General features: G+C 48.5%; 7 protein-coding genes across 7 annotated transcripts; 4 read left to right on the top strand and 3 right to left on the bottom strand.

Annotated features, from left to right (window-relative positions):
- Nucleotides 1-891: 891 nt before the first annotated feature.
- Nucleotides 892-2,991, top strand: FSUBG_10893 (beta transducin; the record flags this gene model as incomplete). The annotated part of the gene is made up of 1 exon (XM_036675518.1): nucleotides 892-2,991. The coding sequence occupies one exon, from the start codon at nucleotides 892-894 to the stop codon at nucleotides 2,989-2,991; it is 2,100 nt and encodes a 699-aa protein (XP_036533592.1).
- A 939-nt stretch (nucleotides 2,992-3,930) lies between these two features.
- Nucleotides 3,931-5,715, top strand: FSUBG_10894 (lipase class 3; the record flags this gene model as incomplete). Its single annotated transcript, XM_036675519.1, has 1 exon — nucleotides 3,931-5,715. The coding sequence occupies one exon, from the start codon at nucleotides 3,931-3,933 to the stop codon at nucleotides 5,713-5,715; it is 1,785 nt and encodes a 594-aa protein (XP_036533593.1).
- A 584-nt stretch (nucleotides 5,716-6,299) lies between these two features.
- On the bottom strand, nucleotides 6,300-8,335 carry FSUBG_10895 (sucrose utilization SUC1; the record flags this gene model as incomplete). The annotated part of the gene is made up of 2 exons (XM_036675520.1): nucleotides 6,300-7,082; nucleotides 7,133-8,335. 2 exons carry the CDS (start codon nucleotides 8,333-8,335, stop codon nucleotides 6,300-6,302), a joined length of 1,986 nt encoding a protein of 661 aa, XP_036533594.1.
- A 2,527-nt stretch (nucleotides 8,336-10,862) lies between these two features.
- FSUBG_10896 (RTM1) lies at nucleotides 10,863-11,929 on the bottom strand (the record flags this gene model as incomplete). The annotated part of the gene is made up of 3 exons (XM_036675521.1): nucleotides 10,863-11,419; nucleotides 11,474-11,722; nucleotides 11,779-11,929. The coding sequence occupies 3 exons, from the start codon at nucleotides 11,927-11,929 to the stop codon at nucleotides 10,863-10,865; spliced, it is 957 nt and encodes a 318-aa protein (XP_036533595.1).
- Nucleotides 11,930-13,913: 1,984 nt separating this feature from the next.
- Nucleotides 13,914-14,301, bottom strand: FSUBG_10897 (uncharacterized protein; the record flags this gene model as incomplete). The annotated part of the gene is made up of 2 exons (XM_036675522.1): nucleotides 13,914-13,934; nucleotides 13,981-14,301. The coding sequence occupies 2 exons, from the start codon at nucleotides 14,299-14,301 to the stop codon at nucleotides 13,914-13,916; spliced, it is 342 nt and encodes a 113-aa protein (XP_036533596.1).
- Nucleotides 14,302-17,855: 3,554 nt separating this feature from the next.
- FSUBG_10898 (uncharacterized protein) lies at nucleotides 17,856-19,290 on the top strand (the record flags this gene model as incomplete). The annotated part of the gene is made up of 2 exons (XM_036675523.1): nucleotides 17,856-18,226; nucleotides 18,276-19,290. 2 exons carry the CDS (start codon nucleotides 17,856-17,858, stop codon nucleotides 19,288-19,290), a joined length of 1,386 nt encoding a protein of 461 aa, XP_036533597.1.
- A 3,262-nt stretch (nucleotides 19,291-22,552) lies between these two features.
- FSUBG_10899 (uncharacterized protein) lies at nucleotides 22,553-24,039 on the top strand (the record flags this gene model as incomplete). Its single annotated transcript, XM_036675524.1, has 5 exons — nucleotides 22,553-22,802; nucleotides 22,866-23,096; nucleotides 23,191-23,264; nucleotides 23,314-23,483; nucleotides 23,541-24,039. 5 exons carry the CDS (start codon nucleotides 22,553-22,555, stop codon nucleotides 24,037-24,039), a joined length of 1,224 nt encoding a protein of 407 aa, XP_036533598.1.
- Between the last annotated feature and the right edge of the window lie 687 nt (nucleotides 24,040-24,726).

The raw sequence follows: 24,726 nt of genomic DNA on the forward strand, positions 1-24,726 counted from the left end.
AGGTTAATAAGAAATTTATTACTAAGCTAATAAAAATTATATATATAAATTAATAATATAGCTTTTTAAAGTATATTTTAAGGTCTTTATAGCTATTTACAATTTTAAAGGTATTTCTATATTAAGATATAGCTTATAATATAACTATAGCTTTATTAATATAGTTATTAATAGCTATTATTTAAAGAAGTAAATATTAAGTAAAGATTTCTTTTATTAAAGTTATTATTTTAAAGATCTAGAATATTTATAGTATTAAGCTAACCTTTCTTAATTAATAAATTAAAGTATTTTATATACCTTTAAGACTAGCTAAAAAGTTATAATCTAGGTTTTCCTCTTTTTAGCCTTTAGCTATAGTAATTAGTTAGTTATTTAGTATAATATCTAAGTTATAAGCTAGATATATTATTTACAGTTAAGACTTATAGCTAAGAGCTTAACTTTAGACAGAACTTAGAATCAGGTCTGCACATACCTTAAGGTAGGGTAGGCACTGCCCACGTACGCAAGATAACTCCAAGGATGCCAAAAATTACTCAATCTAAGTCTCTGCAAGGATACACTAAACTTACCTAAATAATTTTGTTACTCAGAATAAGCGTCCTTTCTTTTCTTACCTCCTTCAATAGCACCCACTGAAGCGGCCTACAGCTGCAGTTGCACTTACCCCAAGTATGCCTTCTTGAAAGCCTCGTCGGGCGATGCCAATCATCATCAGCCTCTTCCATTACAAATCCCATCTCAAGTTTTGAGTTTCAATACAGACAGAATCACTAAGCAAGCCTTACAACATTTAATCCCGATATCAATTTGGATCTTTATCCTAAACAATGAAGAGACTTAGGCTAAGTAAGACTTAGGCCAGTTTAGAATACCTTAGTCTCAACAATGCGGCTTTTGAATGTCTTCGACAAACGACTCGAGAGCTTCTTCGACAAGGAGATCCCACCCTATGGTATTCTGTCACATAGGTGGGGGAAAGACGAAATCACCTTTCAAGACTTAACACAACGGTCACTCCAGAAATTGCAGGGCCGCCAGTCATTCTACAAGATTTGGGCTCTGCTCGACCGGGCCGGCAAAGATGGTTTATCCTATGTCTGGATCGACACATGCTGCATCGACAAATCGAGCAGCGCAGAGCTCTCAGAGGCCATCAACTCCATGTTCAGATGGTATCAGCAGTCAGAAAGGTGCTATGTCTACCTCAATGATTTCAACACTTCTTCCAACTGCAAGATTATTCATTACGAGCCGGCTGAGAACTATGTTGTTCTCGACAAATCAGAGACCTCTTTCTTCGACAGTCTTTGGTTTACCAGAGGATGGACCTTGCAGGAGCTCATAGCACCACGGAATGTTGAGTTTTACGACAAGGAATGGGTTAGCTTTGGCTCGAGAGACGGCGCACTTCTCGATCGTATTTGCAAAAGAACTGGTATTTGGCCGCAGTTGTTTCGAGAACCCCGATGTGCATGCCCAAATTCTGCTTTTGCAGTTCGCGACGGTATTTGTGCTGGATGCAAAGGGCTTGACACACTCCCTCAGACCTTGGACTCTTTCGTCATCTCCATCAAATTGAGCTGGGCATCGTCCCGCATCACTACCCGCAAAGAAGATGCAGCCTATTGTCTCCTCGGCCTCTTCAACCTAAACATGCCACTGCTATATGGCGAAGGTGACAAGGCATTCTTGCGTCTTCAAGAGGCCATTGTCCGACAGTCAAAAGACCAGTCAGTGCTGCTGTGGCGCGCTCGGCCTGATGTTGTACCTCAAGGGTTTGTACCGGGCTGTTTGGCTCCTTCATCCAGCACCTTCAAGGAACCCGTTCACATTCTTGGCCGCCGGGTCTTCAACAGCGTCGACAAGAAGTATGAGGCTAATTTCCTCGAAAATCTGGCTACAATGAAGATCACTGATACAGCTATGCGTACTAGCCTATGGATTTGCCCCTGCAAGGTAGTGCCTGACGGGAAGCAGACTGCGGCTCGAAACCTCTGGTTGGGTATCATGCATCTCGCATACGACCATGATTACCTTAAGCGACCTGCCTTGCTGCTGGAGTATATGGGGACTGTCAACATGTACCGAAGAGTATACCATCAGCATATCGTTCCCCTTGATCCCAGGATAACTCGAGGTCCATTCGATGTAGAGTCATCAATTGGCGAAGTCGATCGACGTCTCTCTCTCACCCCAGCACTCGCCGAGGCCACCAAGAAGACCATCAGCATTCTGCTTCAGCAAAGCCCCATCAACGCAACGGCCGGCCCTTCTCCTGAAGAGAGACCGGAAACTGGACCCGTGACTGGACCCGTATATTTCGTTTTGGATACGCAGAAGCTAGGCTTTACAATGGACAGCGGAGGCAGCCACCCTCCTTTCAGCCGTTACCAAGGTCGCGCCACCCAAATACCGTCACGTTGGGCTTTTAAGAGGTGCCAGCACAAAGAAGACGGCGAGAGGTATTTTGGCGGCATTCACTTTGTTAATTTTGCGCTTGAGTTTCCAGAAAGATCAAACTTGGATCAAGGGCCAAATCGACAAGGTGCTGGCCGATTTGCCTATACGGCTGTCATCTGGGGTATGCATCGCCAAGTGTTCGAAGAGTGCAAACATCCGTCTCAGTGGCATCCGTGGTGCCGGGTCTTTAATCTTCACAGTTTCATAGAACACGCCCGGACCTCAAATGAAGACTTACAGCCAAATGAGCTGTATGGCGAGATTGGGGGTCTCAGTGCAGGCGAGATCCAGAAGCGCATGAAGAACCAGCGGTCGCGGCTCTGCCTAGCCGAATATGAAGAGCTCAAGATTGAACAGGCATCGGGTCCGAAGGCACTGTTCCCTTCATATTATGGGACTAACTGGGCGACGGATAATATAAAGGAGGCCGGAAGGCTTTTGGAAGCCAAGGTTGCGTTGGTTGAGGGATTGGGTCGGAGGGTTTTTGAGCTGCACATCAAGCTTACAGATACAGGTACGGAGTAGTCAGAACACGGAAAACATGTTTATGGAGCAGGTAGGTTACAAAGGAGGTTTGATGGACGTTTAGTGCAGACTGGCTTCTTTAAGCACAAACTTAGGATAGTGTCATCATCAGGATAGAGAATACCAGAGGACTTGACCTAGCTGACTTGTACAGATATTCAGACGATTCAGGACAATCTCACTGTAGTGATCCTTTGTCTAAAGTCTTGTAACCCCGACGAGGCCGGCGATCGAGTTAGCCTCGACCACCAAAATCCACCAACCAACACATCCTTCCTTTCAACAGCCTCTCGGTCACGTCATCTCCAATCCAATGTCTCAGACTCCAAATCCCAACTCGTGCAATTCACAATTTCACATGCCCTTTCCCAAACTTTTCGCCCCAGACAATACAATGCAATGCAATCATTGAGTCACCCAGTAGCCATAGGGTTATCCCCCATTGCCGCCGACTCGACTGATCCTAGTTACCAAAGCTGCATTCAGCTGCATCTCCATCCAATGTCCTCGCTCTTTAGAGTCATCCTTGGCTGTATGTCACTGATTGGTTAGCGGTCAGCGAATGGCGGTTGTTTTACAGGGGTGCAGCAGCTTTCGCTTCTTTAGTGAGGGTCGCTAAGGGCTTTCTTATCTGCGGGACAGAATAACTTGAGCACTAAACGCCCGGGTTTAGGGGGGGGAGTGTGCTAGTTATACTGACGGGGGATGGTTCGACAGGGGAATTGATCGACCGGGCTGAGAAGGTCCCCGCTGCGCAAAGAGTCAATCAGAGCTGTTGCTAAGAATATCCTCGGCCTGGTCTGGTCCGGGTCATGTGTGGGTGACCTTTCTCATGATTCTCGCCATCTTCTTCACTCTTTGTTTACTGTTTCTTTTTTCCTCACATTTCCGATGGCCATGTAAATCAACCCTCCTACCTGAGAAACCCCCAACGTCACGATGGCCTTTTGGCTTTTTGGTAGCACAAAGCCCAAGAAGTCGAGCAAGAAGTCCAAGAAAGGAACAAAATCCAATAAAACGATAGCTTCATCTAAGCCCAAGATAACAGATCCTCCTAATGTCTTTCGTCCTGCGAGACCTCAGATTGAACCGCCTCCTTATCCAGGAAATGGGCGTCCGGCGTTGAGGCCTGCTCTTCCGTATAATCAGCTCCATGCCTCTCAATCACAGCCTCACTTCCAGCCCGCAGGCTATCTCCCAGCACCGCCGGGCTTCAGCACTCAACCTGTGGTGATCAACAATCACTATCACCTCGGGTCGCAGCAATCGCACCCCAACTTGTCCGCGTTTACACCAACGCATCATCTCGCGACGACAAACTCACACCAGACCCTCTCATCGTCGTTGAACCGTTTCACAGGCTCAATGGTGAATCTGGCCAAGGAATCAATTCCACCGCAACTATACGACGATGGGTTATCGGCTTGGCATGGATGTGCGCAGATTGCTCAGTCGTCGAATGCCCTGTATGATCGGTTTAACGATATCATGACGCTTATTGATCATGAGAAGGTACAGGGCAATGAGAACAAGCTCTTCAACTGTGCCGTCACGGATCAGGAGCCAAAGACGGATCAAGTCGACAAGGGCATGGGAAAGGTGAAGAATAAGGAAAAGTCCCCATGCAATGTTGCTGCGTCTGTGGTGTCGGGCAATTACTTCTCCAAAGTCGAACAGTACGCAAACTCCAAGCTTCCTGCAACACTACCACCGCTATCTCTGTATGTTTCCCCCTCTCAGCTTCAATTCTTTTCTAACAGAAGTAGGCATATGCCGACATGGCCTCTCCTTTGTCTAGCTGCTCAGTACTCCCAGCGCGTCTACGAAAGACCTCGCGGCACCGAACGAGACGCTCACGTCTCATCCGACTGGCTGGCTGGTCCAAGACAGACCTGCATCAAGTCTGTTTCCATGGACGACATGAACACCATCGTCTTCGCCATCCGCGGCACAGCAAGTTTCATGGATTGGGCCGTCAATCTCAACTCTGCACCCATCAGCCCACTTAACTTCCTCGACGATCCTGGAAACTTGTGCCACGCGGGCTTTCTCTCCGTCGCTAAGAAGATGGTACGCCCAGTAGCTGCGAGATTGAGACAGCTTCTTCAAGAGGATCCTAAGCGCTCAACGTTTAGTCTCTTGATCACGGGTCATTCGGCTGGTGGTGCTATTGCTGCGTTGCTATACTCGCACATGGTAGCCCAGACGAATGCGGCAGAGAGTGAACTCAACGTCTTGACGAATTGCTTCAAGAGAATACACTGCGTCACGTTCGGTGCACCACCTGTGTCTCTCCTCCCATTGGCAAAACCCGAAACTCACGCTCTCAGAAAGAGCATCTTCCTCAGCTTCGTCAATGAAGGAGACCCCGTTGTCCGCGCCGACAAAGCCTACGTCAAAAGTCTTCTCGACTTACTCGCTTCACCGCCGCCATCCCAACGAAAAGACCCCAAGAAATCACGCAAGAAGCCAACATGGGACGTCCCCCCGTGCACACTGAGCAATGCAGGCCGTATCGTGGTGCTACGCTCAGGGGACCTAGAAGCCAAGGCCAAAGATCGCAAGACGGTGCGAGAGCGTCTCGACGAGGGAGTTGTAGCAGTGACGTGCTCCGAGGAGAGGTTGAGAAGTGTTATTTGGGGAGACCCTGTGTGCCATCTAATGAGTTTGTATGCTGCGAGGATAGAGGTGCTAGCTGTTCGGTCTGTGACTGCGAGACGTTAGCATTGGTGGGAGTTGGAAATTTGGTTACGAAGTAATGAATCAACGGGTTTGACTTTGGCGTTACGATACCTACAGAACGAAAACAAAGATACCAGCAAAATACCCAGAATTTACAATTAAATCTATACAATTACAAGCGAAGTAGCCGAGTTAGTGCTCATATTGATTTGTTTGGGGCACGACAGAGATGATCAAATTGAATTAAATAGAGTAAAGTTTTGATTCATAATTCTATAACCACAAAGTGAAGAATGTGCTTAACACCATCAATATAAAGCTTTCCATAGCACAATATTTGTTTTCAGGGATCTCCGATCCAAGTCACTTGACCACATAAACAATCGTAACATGATCCTCAACCTTGATCTTGTAAAAGATAGGCGATCAAAAACTCCAAAGCGCCAACCTCCGGTTTCCATTTGATCCGCAGACAGAAACTTGCTCGCAAGATAGATACAACGCAAGGTCAAAGAAGCGCCGCATTGTGCGCCCATGTCATAGTAATTCCAGAGAAGAGAACAAAAAATGCATACAGGGCTTGCCAAGGCATCTAGGCCTAGACAGCGTGTTTTTAATTTTGGTGATTATCGCATCGAAAAGTCCATGTCAGACATTGACCCGATTTGCGACAAGGGGGGTTGGTTTTGCATCTGATAACTGTTCTGCCGCTGCGGTTGTTGTATACCATATATCTGATTTATTGTTGGGTTCATAGTTGAACTGTTGACATTCTGGTTCTGTATACCCTGTAAGGGTGGTTGACTTCCAACACGTTGTTGATGTTGAATGTTGCTCAATGAATTGGACTGAGACGCTGTGAATGAATTCATGCCCATTTCAGACATGTCAAACCCGCCCATGCCCACGTTACCGACATTGTAATCGATGCCAGGGGACATAACATTAGCAGGTGAGCCGACAAATGCCGAGGCGATGTCACTACCTGGCTGCGTACCAGGGGGCGTACCATTCGAGTAACTGGAGTTGGGGATGGTGTCAGGACTACTGCCACTCAAATCGTACTTGGTCTCGTTCTCATCGACGACCATGCCTTGGTTGTAATCGTTCATTTGTGGCATGATGGCCATGCCGGCGTTGCCAAAGCCGTCGAAAATATCAGCAGACATACCGAAAGAGGCGTTCTCTGGGACGTTTCGCAGCTTTGGGTCGGCCAGGCGTGGAAGAATCTCGTTGACCTTGGCTAACAAAAGAGGAGTGAATGCAAAGTCACCATTTCGGGTAGGGTCGAGAGAGGCGAGGAGATCCTGGAGCCACTGGTGAGGGCCCACAACCAACGGATGTCGATCCGGGGCCACGTTAGCCAAGTACGTAGTCAAGTTGAGACAGATCTCGAGTAGCTTGGGGAACTGTGAAATTGTCAGACGCGTGTTGTTCGAACATGGCATATAATACATACCAAGCAGGACTTTGCAAGCTCAAGTGGCTGGCCGGCAAAGGAAGAAGCCATCTTGCTGGTCATTTGCCGTGTCAGATCGCTGTGGTATTGATTTTGGGAGTTGTTAAGCTGCCAAATTGTATTGTTGAGGAATTGTTGACTGGCCATGTAGGCAGTTTCGGGATGGAAGGGGTTAGTGGCTTGCCACTCCTTGAGATGATTCTTGAGACCAGTAATTTGATGGCAGTCGAGATGGTCGCAGCCCTTTCTCCAAGCGGCCAGGAAAGAGTCGTCCATAGGTCGGAAAATGTTGCACATGATGAAAAAGGCCTGGAGCTCGGGATACAAGGCATCATTAGGGTCGTCGTGCATCTGGCTAGGTGCGATTGTCGCATAAAGAGACAAGGGTCGACGGCGGTCGAAAAAGTAGACGCGCTCGGAGGCGAACAAGAACCAGAAAAACCGACGTCTTCGGACAGCCTCAGTTGGAGGGAACTGGGCATAGTTTTCCTCCTTGTCCATGTTTGCAAGGAGGGCCATAGTTGTGGCCTCTCGAAGGTAGTACCACGCTCGGTCTGTTCCGTCCATGATCTTGAAGCAGGAGTAGAGGAAAATGTTTGTGAGCATAGCGTTGAAGTTTGGTGTCTCGAAGTAATCGGAGCCCTTTCGAACACGTAGGCACTCCTCAAGAAGCAAATTGGCTGCGGCGATGTTGGCGCCGGGATGGGTCTGAATGTTGAAGGCCTCTTCTGGCGAGGAAGCTGGAAGGACCATACCAGGCTGAAGTACTACATATGCGCAGAGAGCTGCAAACAGACAGTACCGGTCACGGCCACTTTCCATATTTAGCATCATGTGTTCGATTTGGTTTCGGTCAAGGAAAGGCAGTAACGAGTAAGTATTTTCGAAGTAGAAGTTGACACAGGCCTTGATCAAGTCGTTGGACAACATGCCAGCTGTAGGGTTGAGAGCAGGAATGGTTAGGTCAACGGGTTGTCCAGCGAGTCTGTTTTGCACCTTAGCAGCTAGACTGGCCTGGCGTTGGTTGTCTCTCAATTCGGTGATAACTTTTGCGCGAGAACCCTTAGGACCTTTCTTCTGAGGAATGGCGAGATATGTGCATTCGATGCCAGCAGTTGAACAGTTGCGACAAGTGATACCACTATCACACTTGACCTTGCGACGATGGCAGCCATCGCAGGCCCTCTTTACGGCGGTTGTCATTGCTGGTTTTGGTGCCGTTGACATAATGAGTTTCCTTGTCAGTATCAAAGAAAGTTATCAACGGCCGGGGCGGGTCGTCGGAATAGGCGACGACAGGAATGATTGACTTCCAGAGACGATGATACCAGGGAAGCACGATAAGCTCGAGGGTCGTTTAGACCAGAGAGTCGAGCTCGGGGGTATTTAGATTATGATATCGCGGGGGAGACGAAATGTCAAGCAGCCAGCAAGCCAAAAGTCTGGGGATTTTGCGGGGGACCGCGATAAGAGGTGTCGTCTCGAAGGTATATTCGGGGCGGCTTGGTAGTCGGTCGACCGGGAGGGCGGGGAGAATGGGAGATTGGAAGGGCTGGCTTGATTCCAGGAGACGAGGTGCAGGTGTTATTCGGCCCTTTCGCCTTGGACCATAATGCGGGGGGGTTGTTCGGGGTGACCAGGAGTCAAATTGCAGAAAACTTCGATGTTGGACAGGTTGATTAAGGGGTCGTAGATCTGCGGTATACAGAATTCGTTTGGTGTTTTTTGGCTGGTTGTATGTATGTATGAAGAGGAAAAGGGAAAGTGTGGATAGAAGAGAGAGATCAGGTCAGGGAAGGGAAGGGATGGGAAGACGAGAAGAGAAGATGAGGTGAGAAGCGGGTTTGGACAAGAGAAGGAGATTTCGAGGGAAGACCGGGGGTGGGCTAGCAAGCAAACCAATCCAAACCGTAGAGAGAGACGGAAGGCTTTCTGACGCTGGGGTGGGACGCGAGGAACACAGGAGAAGGATGAATAAAGTACTTTGCCACCGAAACCTTGCTGGAGAGTGACCTTGAGGTCCAGTTTTTACTCGTACCACCCGTCTTGAAGAGGCCAAGGAACAAGCAGCCAACCGAACCGGCGAACGGGCGAGGGATCTGAAAGGGGACTAGGCCAACAGAGAAATTAGCAGGCATGGACAGTGCAGTAGACCAAAGAATACATACCCGATGGACAGTGCAACTTGGTTTAGCGACCTGTAGTTTGAACGGGGGTGGAGACGGCCCAGGCTTGGAGCATTGAGTTCAACAAGGTTGGCCGAGAGCGTTACTTGCAGGCAAATCTTGAGAAGAAACTGGCCGACTGAACGTCAGTATTAATAGTAGAGTGAGGGAATGGCTGACTTCAACCTCTCAGTATGCATTGAGCTATGGCTTGCAACAAGTTCGTTGAAGTGAGGGGAAATCCATCAACAACGATACTGACAAAGTTCCTGGAGGCAGCCTCCTTCTCGTAGCCACCTACATAAACACTGTGCCACGTCGACATCTGTTTGGACCACGCTAAAGCCTCAGCTTCACAGTGCGACTCCACTCCCAGAATGAGTGAGATCTTCCTCTGTTGGCGAACTGTCTGCAGAGACAGGTCGACTCGCCCTCAAGAGGAGGTGAAGCCTAACAGGAAACACCTCGATCGACGATTGGGTACCTTCTCCTGCACCAAGAATTCGCGCATTCAACAGGTTCTCTTCTTGTACGTCGGTCCGACGATGTTATCGAACATCACGCGTTGGAACGTTCACGTTAATCGGCTTGCTCCGATCACGTTCCCGGGGCAAAACCATTACGGCTCTTCGCTTAGAAAAGTAAGAAGACGTAGAGGAAAAAGTCAATTCTAGGGCTATCACAACGAATAAAAAACTCCGCTGCCAGATCTCCCTGTTCATGTCAGATCATCCGTTGTTTGCTCATCGGGCGCAGCAGCGCATTTCGCGTTTAGAAACCCATCGAGCCCCGAAAATAACTCTCTAACGTTATGCCCCCGGTGTGACAAGTGTCTCCCTGCGATGATCGAAATACTGCATCAACTCGTCATCGTCAATAGTGACTGCTTTGGGCATAAACGCCGCTTGCTTGGATTCCCATCTCCGTGATTGTACATGTTCCCAACGCTGGCCTCCCCGAATAGAGAAGTAGCCCGACCAGGTTCGCTTTTACATATGCTTCCGCATATTCGGAACTGGAAGTCTTGTCTCATCTGTATGCATTCCCCATGTAACGAATGCACGCCCCGCTGTTCAGTCAGGGATGAGAACAAGAGTTACAAGACTTTGTTGATCTCCACAAATTGCTTCCATGGAAGGGATCGTGATGATTCAGGACACGGAAGAATGTCTTTCTGGGAGAGGTGCCACTTTGAGCCTCATGATCTCATGGTATCTCGTATGAGTTCTGCAGAAGGGTCCATTGATATTGGATCGTTTATCGATGTTGACCTGTAACTGGGAGTTAGATACCATGCCAAATCATGTTGTGTTCCACTTTACGACGCAGCGTATAAAAATCCATGTTGCGCATCTCGAAGCATTGACTTTACACCCATGCATGATACGATCCAAACTCGTCATGAATCACGTTGCTTCTTGCAATGTAACAAAAGAAATCTATTATAACGGTGTTCAAATCTATACTATGTACAAGTTTTACCGCTTTCTTCCCACGTCGACCTGAAGATCGTACCAGTCCCACTCGCTTCAAAACACTGGCTCAATTAGCTCTCGATGGCCATATCAATCCCGAATCCGTCCCGCTCCTACTCCGTAATTCACTTCTCCATATATCCCTCGATGGGTATGCTTAGGACGGACAGGTGAGAGTGAGTACCGTCCGTCTCTCTCCTCTCTGCCCACGGGCTGGCTCTCCAGCGCATATCCATCCTGGCTGACGATTCGCTTCCTGTCCTTATCATGGTTGATCACACGGCTGGGGTGGAACACATTGAGGGAAACCACAACGAGAGTCATAAGGGTAGCGTCGAAGATGTAGATGAAGTACTCCTTCGATTGGAGCTCACTGTCCTTGCCCATTACGTACTCGGCGACACGGAAGACGGATCGGACCATGATGAAAAGACTGGCCGTGTAAAGTACGTAGAGGAGCTTCCTCCAAGGCGTTGTGATCTCTTGCGACTTTTGTGTGGGGTTGCGGTTGATGCGGAGGTGGAAGACGAGAGTGACGATCATGAAGAAGCCGAAGAAAATGATCTGAATGCCTAGGCCGCCGACGATGATGTTCTCGCCTCGCTTGACGGCGCTCTTGGTTTTCGCTGTTGCGAGCATACCACCACCTTTGACTGTTAGTACCTAATGTGAAGGTCAACGGAAGGCTTCGGGGTACGTACCAGCACTCTGTGCAAGGAAGGACATGACATCTCCAGCAACAAAGACCAGGGTCAACCATCTAGGGCTAATGATTGAAAGGTCGTTGGCATCGAGAAGACGAATGAGGCGGCCGAGTACCATGTAAATCGAGGCGGCGAGGAGGGCTGGAGCGAGCAGCAAGAGGAGAGACTGGATGATGTAGGGGTTCTTGGTGAAGTCCGGTGCTTCTTGTGATGAGAGAGCTCGACCTACGTAGCCTATACACTCAACTGAAGACACTGTTAGTAAAGCAGCGATAGCTGGAAATTGGCGGCCGGCCACGTACAAAGACATCCGACTAAGAACGGAATAAAGTACCATGTTCGCGCTCGAATAAGCTGATATGTGTGCATTAATGCAGAAAGACCGAAGATCGCAATAAAGATGACAGCTGCCACCATATTGGGGTTATAGTTGTAGAAGATGTATCCCGCCATGATGAATTATTCTCGGGTGTCGACTGATTGAAGCTCTCAATCACGTTAGTGAGGTCAAGTCTTGGTGTTTCGTCGTTAGAAGTCAAACAGATGAGTGTCAAAGTCAATGAGTTGAGAGTATAAAATTGAGAAGGTCTTGACTTTCTTGAACAGACTATATACATATCTTTGCGTGTAAACAACATCCGCCAAACTGACGCTTTCTGCGAATGCATCTAAAATTGTTCACACTCTATACGCGGAGGAGAGCTATACGTGAAGAATCTAGATCTGAGTAGCGTAGATCTCGAGAGTGTGGGGCTGGATATACGCGTATATGGTAGATCACCTCAACGACAGTGACAATTATAACCAAAAGCTAAGCGCTAAGCCTTACAGTTTCTTTTTAACGCGTGGATATGCTTTGATGTCGGTTTCGGAAGATATTCAGATTGGAGATGCTTCTCTAGTGCGAGTCGTTGTTCAAGGGGCTGAGTGAGCCATGTGGTATTTTAGTCTACCGTTCGGCATGAAAACTGCCGAAGAGAAGACGCTTTGAGTGTTAGTAGAAAACTGTTTTGAAGTGTAATTGATGCATAACGTCTAGCTTACAGGTCACGGGGAGATTGACCAAAGATGGTGAGTCTATCAGACGTTGCTGGCCTTTGTTGCCTCGATCGAGCTGCAACTACAGCAGCCAGAGCAGTCTCTTCAATGGCTTGCTATTGACTTCATGGGCAAGCATGATCATCCACGGAGTAAATCAAGAATGAGACATATGTAAAAACTGCACGCACAGACAATAACCCTTCAAGCTGCTAGACATTGACTTTCACGCTATGGGTATGCTTCCTTTTTCGCGTCGATCCGAAAGCGAGACAGTTTTCTTATCGATAATCACCATCTTCATTCTCAATGCCCCTGGCGACCATCGACTCAACTCTTCACTTTTACCCTGCCAAGAACTCCGCGTAACACAAGATCTAGTGCATTAGAGTTTGCGGCGCAGCTGTCATCTCGCTTGAAACAAGAGCACCTCTGCGGCCGTGTCACGTATCAGCTCAACCTCACATCCGGGGTAACAAAGCTTGCGCGTTGTAGGGCGCACAAGCTCGTCTGTGCCTTTCTTTTTGTGTCCCTATGCATTGAGGCGGAGCTGTTTCTGAAAGGAGGCGCTCCCAGTTGAGGATTATGCTCCAGCCGCATCATGCGTTGTTAAGTTTGCAGTGAGGGTTTGGCGAAGTCAACTTCAAAGGCATGACTTCAGAGTTCAAAGAGGGGAAACCCGTTCTTTGATCGCAAACTACCTAGGTATGGGAATATCTGCTCCCCTCGATTATGACATGATATGTGGTTCATGGCTTTCCCGATGCTCGCTTAATTGGCGACAGATTGGTTGAGTTTGTTCTACTGAACTTCCTTCCTGGTGCCACGTCGCTCAGTTGAAGCTCAAGAATCAGATCATCCAGGTTCTGTGATCAGAGTGACGGTATGTCAACAACGATTGTTCTTTCACGGAGCAAGTGTACGACCACTCCGTGCTATTCACAGCAAGATAATTCGAAAGGCATTCAACTTGATTCCATCGAGGGTTACCCTTCATGGTAATTCGTGACAGGAGTTATTTCCAGTCGTGTTTCCGTAGACGGTGTCAAATACCGAGGCATGCCGATGGTGTCCGGACGGTGTGCTCCCGCAACGCGGTGCGATGCTCCGGGTCGGTCAGCACAGCAAAGCAAACACAGTGTGGCATGTCAACCAATAACCCTCTGCCTAGGTCAGTGTCTCGCGCACTGTATACATTGATCAAAACTGCAAGGTCTGTGGCCTCATCGTGCAGTAGCTGCCGGACAGGCCGTGCCTAGCGGCTTTCTCGAAGGAACTTGGAACGCTCGTCGTGTGCTTTTCAGTGGATTTGCATGAATCGCGGTGGTTCCGCTACTAAAGCACAAACGTCGATCCAAGTCCCCTGTTTTTTCTGCTTTCAATTTTGTCGTGAAATAAATCATTCAGTCGGTCCTGAAACCTGAAATGAACAGTTAATTGCTCAATTTCCAAGACAGCGCATCTACCACCCCCATCAGGTCTTTAGACTTAACTGAACCTGGAGAAACACGGTTCGGGCTAAGGCACAGGGAACCCCAGACTAGGCCTGAAAGAGCCTCGTGTGCACAAGGTCGGTCCGAAAGGGCCAGCTTGGTCTGGATGGTGGGCGAGGCTGAGAAGAGGCTTTGGCGTTTGGGGGAGGTGATTGGCTGGCTGTCCTTGGTAACGAATTGTGTTGCGGCTTGGCGTTTTTGGTGGATGTTGTCCTCGTCCTTGTCCTTGTTGAGCGGTGACGCAGCCACGAAATTGCCGTATTTGAATGAACACGACGTCGGATGCTCAGCCATAATCTGCCTATTTCTCGTATGTCAGATCATCAACAGTGACTCTGCAATGCGAGGTTGGCTTCGTTCTGGGGACAGTTGCAGTCTGTCATGTGTCAAAGTTCCGTCCCACTGGCACGGCGATGCAACGTCGCATTAATGCTACACAATTGTCAGGTGTTTTGTTGAGCAGCCAGCATTCTTAGTCAGCTGGTCAGCCACCTACCCTAAACACACTCGTGATATTGTATCAGCATTCAATTTGCATTTCCTGCTATCGGCCTCGTATCATCCATTGCGAGACTCAGTTCTTACGACAAGATTGGCCAGCTTTTCTTATCAACATGAATCTGGCTCACCGACATAACTTGGAGTGTTCTTGCGTATTGCGGCTTTCACCGTCGGTTATTCCCATTGTATGAGAAAACAATCAAACATTCCACGAGTAATAACAACAGAGCCCAAACATCATTTGTCGATCAGTGGAGTTGATTTCCCCCGCTTAAGGCTCATTGTTCTCCATAGCAGTCTAGACTCGCGATGATATGATGCTCCAATCCTTCCCTAGAGACCATCGGACCTCGCCAAGAGCAGCAAAGGTTTTCCTTTCGAAGGATTCAAAGGGCCCCATAGAACCAAACTATTGGAGCCAGTGAAAATTCTTGAAGACGGGAACTGCAGTCATGTAAGAGAGTGTCTAGGGTAATTTGATCAAGAAGGCTGATGGAACGCCTCTCTTCACATGCAACTCAGGATAACCGAATCTGGCGCGATGCTTTACGAATTCCTACTAGCTTGATAGAAGAGGCTTCGTATCATTGTACGAACACTTGCCATTTTCAGCCATTCCATTGCAAACTGGCCAGTTATCGATGAGCGGCGCAGGATCGACGTCCACGGTTCCACAACTGCCGCTCGACTACCAGACTTTCTTCCGACCTCCTGTCTCCAAATATACCGCTGTATGCTTGTCAATGGCGTCGGTACTTGCCGAGAGCTGGAGACGAACAATGGTGATATCACGACCTCGTATAGGCCCAGCCTCACCGTTTGGCTGTTGAGTCTAGGGGATGGCTTTGTAGCGTTCATATCCAGCCACTTCCTCCCCAGTGCTCGAGGCTTGATGTTGTACGATTAAGGTTCCATTTAAGGTAGGAGGAGGCTTGCTTCATAGACGGGAATAATACGAGAATGCTCAAATGGAGTGGTCGAAACTTCCCGGTGGCCTGACTTGCCTCGTCATAGGGCTGAACTGACTGCAAGCCATGTGCATATCAAACAGGTTGGGGAAGTTATACGGCTGCCTAGATTAGCATAACAACACTGAACTCTACTCTGAACGTTGATTCGAGGCTTCAGATGGCGTGCATGCGTATCTAGTTCTAACACGAGAGCAAAAGGCCACACTGGAAAGTCCCTCCAAGCGATAGTCAACGGTAGCTGGCCATCAGATGCGATACGAGCATTAGAAATCACTCACCAGTAATGATGATGAGCGTGATACGAGTAAAGTTGACTTTGAGAATCACGAAGGTCTCCTGAATGGCCATGGCATGCGAAATTAGCTACAAGCAATTCGTGAAGCGCTGTGCTCTCACTCGTCGAGTCTACGTCTCTGAAGAAACAATGTCCAAGTGACACTGTGTATAGCAAGTGGTGTTTAGATACTGATGTATCATGATAAAGACATTCGATAAGCATATTCGCGATAACGACAACACTCAGACCTTGGGCAATCATGACACTCGATGACACTCCTCAATCTTCAAGCATATTATCATAAATGAAGAAACAATAGACTTGAAATGATAGTATATGATAGTAGAAATAAAATTGGACATTATAAATTTCGAGAAAAGGCGATGTTCTACGAGGATTAAAGTGGCATCTGTTCCTAAGCTGACGCCAACCCCGGGACGGGGATGACAAAGGCCACCAAGAAACAAAAAGAAAGTAGCAATCTCATTAAGTTAATAAGATGTTTCATATTTTGACAATTGCAATAAACGGTGCTAAATGTCTCTGATGCAAGTCCCTATGCCAGAATACTATGTGTCGATGACACCCCTATTAGGATACAGGCAATGTCAGCCGCCCCCTACTACGATCCGATTTCAATACTGCGAACGAAGCAGATAGAGGTATTATATTAGTAAGGGAGGCATAGGGTTCCATTTTTCTTCACAGGTATCAGCCGGATGAAAGCTGGGTTGAACGACAAGGACAAGGCAGCATGAGACACTACGATACTGTCGAGGGGGAAAGAGAGATCAGGCCAACTCACGAATAGGAACTGTTCCATAAGTCTCAGACCTCCTAATTCCCGTTTAGATCCGGTGATCAGGTGTGATGAGAATTGTTGATGCTACTTCAAACTTGCAGAGACCCCTAGAAAGTTCCCCAGAACCATCAGCCGTGGCGCTCAATCTCAACAGACATGTCACATTTCTCTTCACCGTGCATTATTCAGTGTGGTATAGAGTGTCATGCAGGTAAGACATGGAGTTCCGGCATCTGTTTCGGACGGGAATCTCAGATTTCGGAGGTCATCCCGACGGGTGCGAGTAATAGCTTCTAGGACTTCAGACGAGGGATGGGAGATCAGACTATTTACCGAGAAGAAAATAGGTGAGCTATGGAACTGACAAGCCTCGCAGAAACTTGAATGGAGTCTAAGAAGCTGATGTGCGCCCTGTGGGCGAACCTATGTCGAACTTGGTCAGGATCTTGCGGAGATCTGGCAGCAATATGCCGATTATGATCTGTCTCATGCATAATTCAGGCTGCTGATTGCAGGTTTAAGAACGGAAAGATCTAGCGGCTTTCCAGAATATTCTTCCCGTAGATTGACACTGGCCTTTGAAGGTTGGGCCTTGATGGTCTTCAACATCATGAATCAACCGCTTTCCTTACCACCACCTCCTCTGTGTTCCCGCATCAAATCCTTACTGAAAAGCTTGAACACTAACCCTAACTACCCCTTCTTTTCTGAGCATTCGTAAACGAGTTAAGTGGCGGTGTGCACCGAAGACCTGGTCTTCAGGCAACTTGTACCGACATCAACGTTGCACTCCCAACCATGGAACCATTCCAAGCTACCATGGAAGAACCTCAATACTGCCGTCGGTCAGATCAATATGTCGCAAACTCCGTTTGGAGAACAGTCCAAGTGGTGCAAACCGTTCGATCAAGTTACACTGCAGTCACACCAGATGCCGTTACCCCTATTCGTACAACACCCAACCGCCTCAGCAGTACCACAGAACCAGCAGGGGGCATAATTGGTTGGTCTACGAATATACCACCGCAGTTTTGACAGAACCTGCAGTGATATGTCTGCATATTAGCAGCACCCGTGTGAAGAGACGGCAAACATGCCATGCTCAACGTTTGATAAGAACTCCAAGTCTTGAGTGCCCCCCGAGCCCGGCATAGCGATGCTGTGTAAGGGGATTATATCTCTACTTAAGGAGCCCTGCGGCTTGCTAGGGGGTTGCAATGTCTCTTGATGAGGATACGGCGGATATACTCTGAATAACTGAACCTGATTCACTCTTTACAGTGGCTTTTACTGCACCATGGGTATGCTTCGCCTCTTTTTTGTTATCCTGGTCGCAGGGGCCTATGTTGCTGTGGCCCAGCAGCAGCCTTTTCATGCTTCTAGAAATGCTGTTTTGTCGGTGGACATACTTCCCTCACTTCCAGAGTCTTTCAATCCTATCCCAACCACGGTTGTGACTGTGGACTGTCTTTTCTGTTCTTCTACGGACGATGGGGAGGTCTCGTCTTCCACTTGGGTGGACACTACGATATATACACAGATATTCAGCATTGGGACCGAGTTCCCCGAGCCGTCTGAACCGTCTGAACCGTCAGGTGTTGTGTCTGCAGAGGCATCTGGGACGGTAATCTGTGCGCCACATTGTCAAACCTTTGTGACTGTTCCTTGGTATGATGCATTTTATCTTCGATTTAGAAGCTATGCTAACCATAGATAGGAAGAGTGGTGAATCGAAGGTTGCCCCTCTAACTCCCGTCCCAGTGGCAACCTCATGCATCACGATATTCAACACCCCTATTCCCATTCCCCTTCCCACAACAGATATGTGGACTCCAGTTGTACCTTCAGCTTCTGTATCAACATCGACGTCGTGCTCAACTACTGAGACGGACATGTCACCTTGGACGTGGCATATGCCTGGGTCTTCCCTATCGACCGAGCTAGCTTCGAGTGGGCTGGGAATACCTCCATGGACATCAGCAGCAACTGAGCAGGCGACGGTTATTTCTGAATCGACGTCGGGTGCTACAGTAGTCTTACCCAGTGGCACAGAGATAACACCAACGTGGTCATTTGTATCTGTTCAGACATCTCCAGCTACGGAAGTGTCAGCGTCGACATGGACATCAACGTCAACGCTGACTGAAGAGGTTCCTGTCTCAGAAGCATGTACTACAGAGATCACGGTTACAATGACCAAGACCTTCTACGAGACATGGGAGTCCAAGACACTTCAGATAGCCACGTTATCTCGTACGATATCAACCACCATCGAAACAGTGATTGTGGAAGCGTATTCTACGTCGACAGGAGAGGTTGTGGTCGAAGGCACGAAGACGGAGTTAACAACCGTCGAGGCTGTCAGTTCGGGTGTAGACTGTTCGGAGGCTGGAAAGTGTTGTGCTGCTTGTTCAGCTACAGCTGAGTCTATCGGGGTTGAGACGACGAGTTCAACTCTCGTGGGAACATACACGACTGTCGAGGAATATGTGTCTTCTGCCGGGGGCTCTTGGGTGCCAGCCGAGTCTCCTTCTGGGACTGCAGTCGTCCCTAGCACGGAGGGCTCAACTCCCACAACTTCAGAGACACTTACAGAGACAACAACCGTATCTGGATCGTATGCTGAGTCGGAGACAGCCGGTCCAACGTCTGTTCAGACTGCGGGAGCCGCCCATGTGACGGCAGCTGTGGGAATAGGGGCTATCTTCGGTCTAATGGGTTTGTTGGCTTGATTCCGTCAAGCAACTGAGGAGCGGAGCATGGGAGGAGAACACGCTTGGATACTGAATCATGTTAATGGACTAGAGAGTTTGGCGCGTCAACAGTTGATGGTTGCATAATGGGCTAGTGTTTTTTTGAGTGAGGACTGCTGATGTACCATGATAGTCTTGGGATAGCAAACACAGAGTTAGGTCCACAGTCTTGTCCATCTTGACCCAAAGAGTCCGGGAAACATCAGCCGATGGTGATGCAAGCGCTCAGAAAGACAAATGTGCAGCGCTTCGTTATCAAAAGGTCCATCCTCGTCTAGACCCTGTCACTTGTTTGCAAAGTTGTCAAGACATGGCTGGCTGAGGAATCTTATGGCACCAGTTATATCTCGTCAGGCTTGACAGCAGACGGCCATGACCAGGACGATGCGTGGGGCATGGTTTGGAGGTTGTGCGGTAGTTGCGGTGGCTGGGATGGCCTCAAAGTGATCTCTTCTATGCGAGCCAGCCCAGTCATTCCCTCGATGCACTAGAGTAGCAGACCACGCATGTCTGCCTAATTCGGCAGTGTTGATTCAATGATACGAGGGCATTCTTTGCTTCTTCTCATTCTCCTTCGTGTCATCGTAAAGTACCCTCCATTGCCGCCGTGCCCACCTCGCCCTATCCATCCTGTTGACGCGAGAGTCTATCATGTATCTTCAAAGTACTTCTCAAGGACCTGTATACATCCTAAGCCACGAGGTCCAAGGTGTATCCTGGAGCCGGCAACCGGGTAGCTTCCCTGATGCAAGTGTTTGCGCCGGGGTCCCCGAGTCGATTGATCAGAACCTCGAGACGAGACCCCAGTTAGTTGAAAGATTCTGATGTCAAGAGAAATTAAGACCCATTTGTTCTAAGTCGAAGTTTTATCCGAAGTGGAGGAATGTGCCAAGGGATCAACAAGGCTATCAAAACCGTCACAAAGAGCAGGCATTATGGGACAACTCAACGCACATCTTCAGGGTTGAGTAGATAATATGCTTGTCATGGGATCATAACATATTCTGAGCCTTTCACTTCACCTACTTGCACAAAAGCCACCCCAGTCGTGATCGGCCGACGAGTGACACAGTTCTGATATAAGGGCGCTTGGTGAAGTAAACTCTACGCCAACACTAAAACGGGCCATTCTGGCACATGGCCACCACTGCCGACTCTAAACGTGTGAACTCAAATGAACATTATTTAATTGGTTTACCCAATATTTTGGTGCCGACCGACAGCAAAAAGATCGATTGTGGGGGTAATGGTCATGAAAACCCAGATCAGGCGAACAGTGGCTTGGCCAACAGCACATATGGCGCCTGAATCTCACTACTTGCGTTGTACAGCATAAGGCGATCGTGGGATGTCTGAGATGGAAAGAGAGAAGAAGGCCAAAGGGACTGTTCACCGGGTTTCACTGTCGCATTCCCGGGCCAAGACGGAACCTCTGCTCTGCCGTGGAGGAGGATCTCACATTTGGCAATCGATACCGGTCAGAGGAAAAGAAAGGGCCAATGACAGTTTCTGGTTCCAACGCCTGTTCGAGTTGGGTTACAGTTGACCAGGACAGTGTAAATTGATGACATCTGCGTTAAACAGTGATCAACCATATTGAGCTAGTTCTCTGAAATTAGCCCCTTTAGCTACTAAGAGAATAAGACTAACAACCTAGCGAGGTGATCATGCACGCCATAGTTACAGACGAACTAACGGACCATTGTTCCTACCGAACAATAGACTCGACAGGGACACCCCTGAGTGCGGAAGAATCGCCGTCTTGTCATTGTTTGTTGAGCGGTTAGGTCAAGAAGCCTAATACTAGAGCACACAGTGTATTGTTGAAGTAGGGAAGCTCGATAAGTCAGGATCAGGCTGCGGAACTGGGCGGTTGAAGGTGTTCGGGGGCCGGAGGACAGAGACGCTGCAATGATCATTGGTCCGGATGTGAAGCTGCATTTACGAGCGTGCGGTTGCGCAATGCAGACAACAAAGTGATGATGATATATTGTTGTTCTAAGTGAAATGGAGAAAAGCTTTAGTTTGTGGCTACCGCGGCTGCGAGTTTCTAGCCGGAAGCCTCAATACCCGCCCCCTAAAGCTCTGTACATAGGTCCCACGAGATGAAAAGGAGTGTTACCAAGATATAACTCTTATTATTTACCTTGCTAATAACGCGCAAGTTTATTTAAGAGATTTAGCTCTGCAAGATTGACTCTGGACTCCCTGCGCAACAGCCATCAAGATCTCAGTAGCCCCTGATATCACTGACATGACAAGATCTTGTCAGCATGCCGCCATGCCACGGTAAGGCGCAGGATGATCACACACACGGTGGATCGTTATCTCGGCATGTATTTACGGTTACTAACCGCAGACTACGCTGGCCGGGCGTGATCCAGGTACCCGCGACATATCCTAGCGCTCACTAAGAAGGACCGGAAGTTTGATGTCGTGCAGCCGACGCCAGGACTAAGATCCTTAGTTTGATACGGATCAGCCTTGTTTCTGATGATGTTTGTCCGGTGAGTATTAGCGAGAACTAGTCGAGGAACGCTGTGGAAATGACAGCTTCCCGCTTAATTGCCGAGATGATTTGGCCCTGACGTGAGATCATTCGGGGGGATATGAAGATCCAAGGAGCCTCTTCACAACGACAAAACCCGGCTGAGGATATTTCTGAGGACAGCAGTAGCTGAAATTGACGAGTTTTGCCAACTCAGAGATGCTAGGCCTCGCAGAAGGTGCCATCCCAGCGCATCACCACCCCTTTCAGCAGCCACCATGCCTCCATGAGGCAATCTTCTCGTCACAGCGGCCCCACGACTCGCCCAACCAACACTGGCGATGTAAGAGATAACAGGGAAGTATCGAGTTTGGCCAACAAAAGATGGATACAAGCCGTGTACTTGTCTCACGAGACTGACATCCACAACTCGATGCAGGGTGACAACTCACGAGTGTACTCCGGGGAGACTTCCGGAGAACAAACACTCAGGAAAAGTGCACAAGTTTTCTTATGGCGGCTATTCAGTCTGGGAGAAATGGAATGGGCCTTGTGAATCGTGGGATGTGGGATATGCTGTCCTCGAGGTCGGCCGGCTAGGAGAGGAGTTGAGTTGAGGATACAAATAGTCCAGCCTGTTGTCTCGAAAAGTGAAGTTATACTCAACGAAAAACAAGAGAAGTTGAGAAGTTTACACCAAAATTCTATCTATTTTCTACCCTTTACTATTAAATTTTTGTTGTATCTCCAGCAATGGCTACTCTCAGGGGCACCACCCAGGACTATGCAACTACCATTCAGCCCTCTGAAAACGATGGCGCTCTGGGTTTAAACTCTGAACTCCTCAGGGAATCACCTCTCAAGAACTGCAACTCCTCCAATGCCGCACTGACTGGTCCCCTAGTCTGGTCCGGAGCAGACTATCAGGGGGACCAAGCTTACACTCTCCGTCTTAGCGGCGAGGAAGCTGAGGAAGTCGACAGCGCCCTCGCTAGTTTCAAAAGTTAGATCTCCTACTACGTATGACTCGGGAAGTAAATGTTTGCTAACGGGTGAAACTAACTAGCTCTTGGGCTCGACGGCGACGAAGTCTCCCCTGACAACTTCCCTCTTCCAAACCTGTCTCGTCGTCTGCGTGCGAGCGCCGAAACTCTCCATCTCGGAAGAGGCTTTGTCGTCATTCGTGGCATCGATGGCGAGAAATACTCTGTCGAAGATAGTGTTACTATCTTCTTGGGCGTAGCTGGTTACATTGCTGACAAACGCGGGCTCCAAGACCGCAAGGGTAACATGCTATGTACGTTTCCGGAAATCTAAACCTTCAACAAACTCCCAAGCCCCTCGAATACTACTATTATTTAAGAGCCGTCGGTTTTATCTAACGTTTTTAGCTCATGTAACCGACTCGAAGCAATGGAAGACTCCTGCCGACGCGCGTCATGGTATTCATACCAATGGATCTCTGGTATGTTACATCAACTCCACGAAAATAACACTCTACTTACTAGTTCCAGCCTTTCCACACTGACATGGGATGTGACATCCTATCCCTTCAAGTTCGAGACAGCGCCAACAAGGGAGGATATACCTATCTCAGTTCAGCCTGGACTGTCTTCAACGACCTGCTCAACCGAGAGCCAGAAGTCATCAAGACACTCCTGACTCCCAACTGGCCTGTCCAGCTGTAAGACAAATACACCCTCTACTCAGTGAAACACAACTAACGAAATGTTCCAAACAGATCGGGCCGTAAAGCTTCATACTATCTCGCTCCTGTCTTGACATTTCACGATGGCAAACTCCTCGCCAGCCTCGACCCGCATCGCCTCGGGCCGCACCCGAGCATGACGAACTCCAACATTCCCTCTCTTTCAGAGGCACAAATCCATGCTCTTGAAGCTGTCTCGGAGACTGCTTCTCGTGTTGAGTTGCAGCTAAAGCTTGAGACTGGAGATCTCCTGTTCTTCAACAACCTCGCCCTCGTCCACCGCCGAGACGCCTACACTGACGACGATAACTCGTCTCGTCACATGGTTAGACTCTGGCTTCGTAGCCAGAAATACGGCTGGACAATTCCTAACGGCATGCTTCCTCCTTGGGAGGCTGCCTATGGAGAGAACCGCAAAATCAAGGCCAGGCACTACCCTGTTCATCCCATGGTAGAATACACTGTGCCGAAGTACAATACCAGCTCTGCAGCCTTTATGATCGAGGACTCTGAGACTTCAGACGAGGAGTGATGATTCTCTGACTACTCCACGCTCTTTGATTTTGTCTCCGTTCTGAGACCCCCAGTCATTTCCGAGCCATGACATGTTTTGGTTTATCAAGAGTTTTGAGAGTCTATCTACTGTCGTTTCCTCAGGAATAGCCTACCATAGGTCACCACGCAGGGCTGTACACTAGCTATTAGTCGCTCATTGGAGAATACAACCAACATCCTGCAATACTGTTATCTCGAGACATCTTGTCACGTGTCGGTGTCATGTGAGAATTGGAGATAAAAACCCTCTGTTGGTTGTTCCCCTTCCAACTCTCTTTCACATTCCTGTCTTTTGCTTCCATTCGTCTTTTCACACGTTCTCGTATTCATCTTCAGATCTCTATGTCTGTTTGAGACAAGCGTTGACGGAACGTTCCTCCCGCCATGTCAAGGCATGCTCCCATCTACCAATACATAATCAAACTCCTCTGGAATGACATGGCACGACGACACCAGAGTAGGAGATTATCACCTATAGCGTCCTCTCACTATGACACCAACATCGTATCCCTGCCCTTGTACTTCCGTCAGCTGAACTACAGCCCCTAATGAACCTACCAGGAAACTATCGGAGCAATGCAACTTCGACCGCACCCTCCGACGAACAATAAATATCTTGATGAAAAGAAAGGACTGAAGCTGGCTAAATTCGACGCCTCTCGGC

The sequence above is a fragment of the Fusarium subglutinans genome (assembly GCF_013396075.1).
Source record: "Fusarium subglutinans strain NRRL 66333 chromosome Unknown NRRL66333_c0000195, whole genome shotgun sequence".
Taxonomy (NCBI): domain Eukaryota; kingdom Fungi; phylum Ascomycota; class Sordariomycetes; order Hypocreales; family Nectriaceae; genus Fusarium; species Fusarium subglutinans.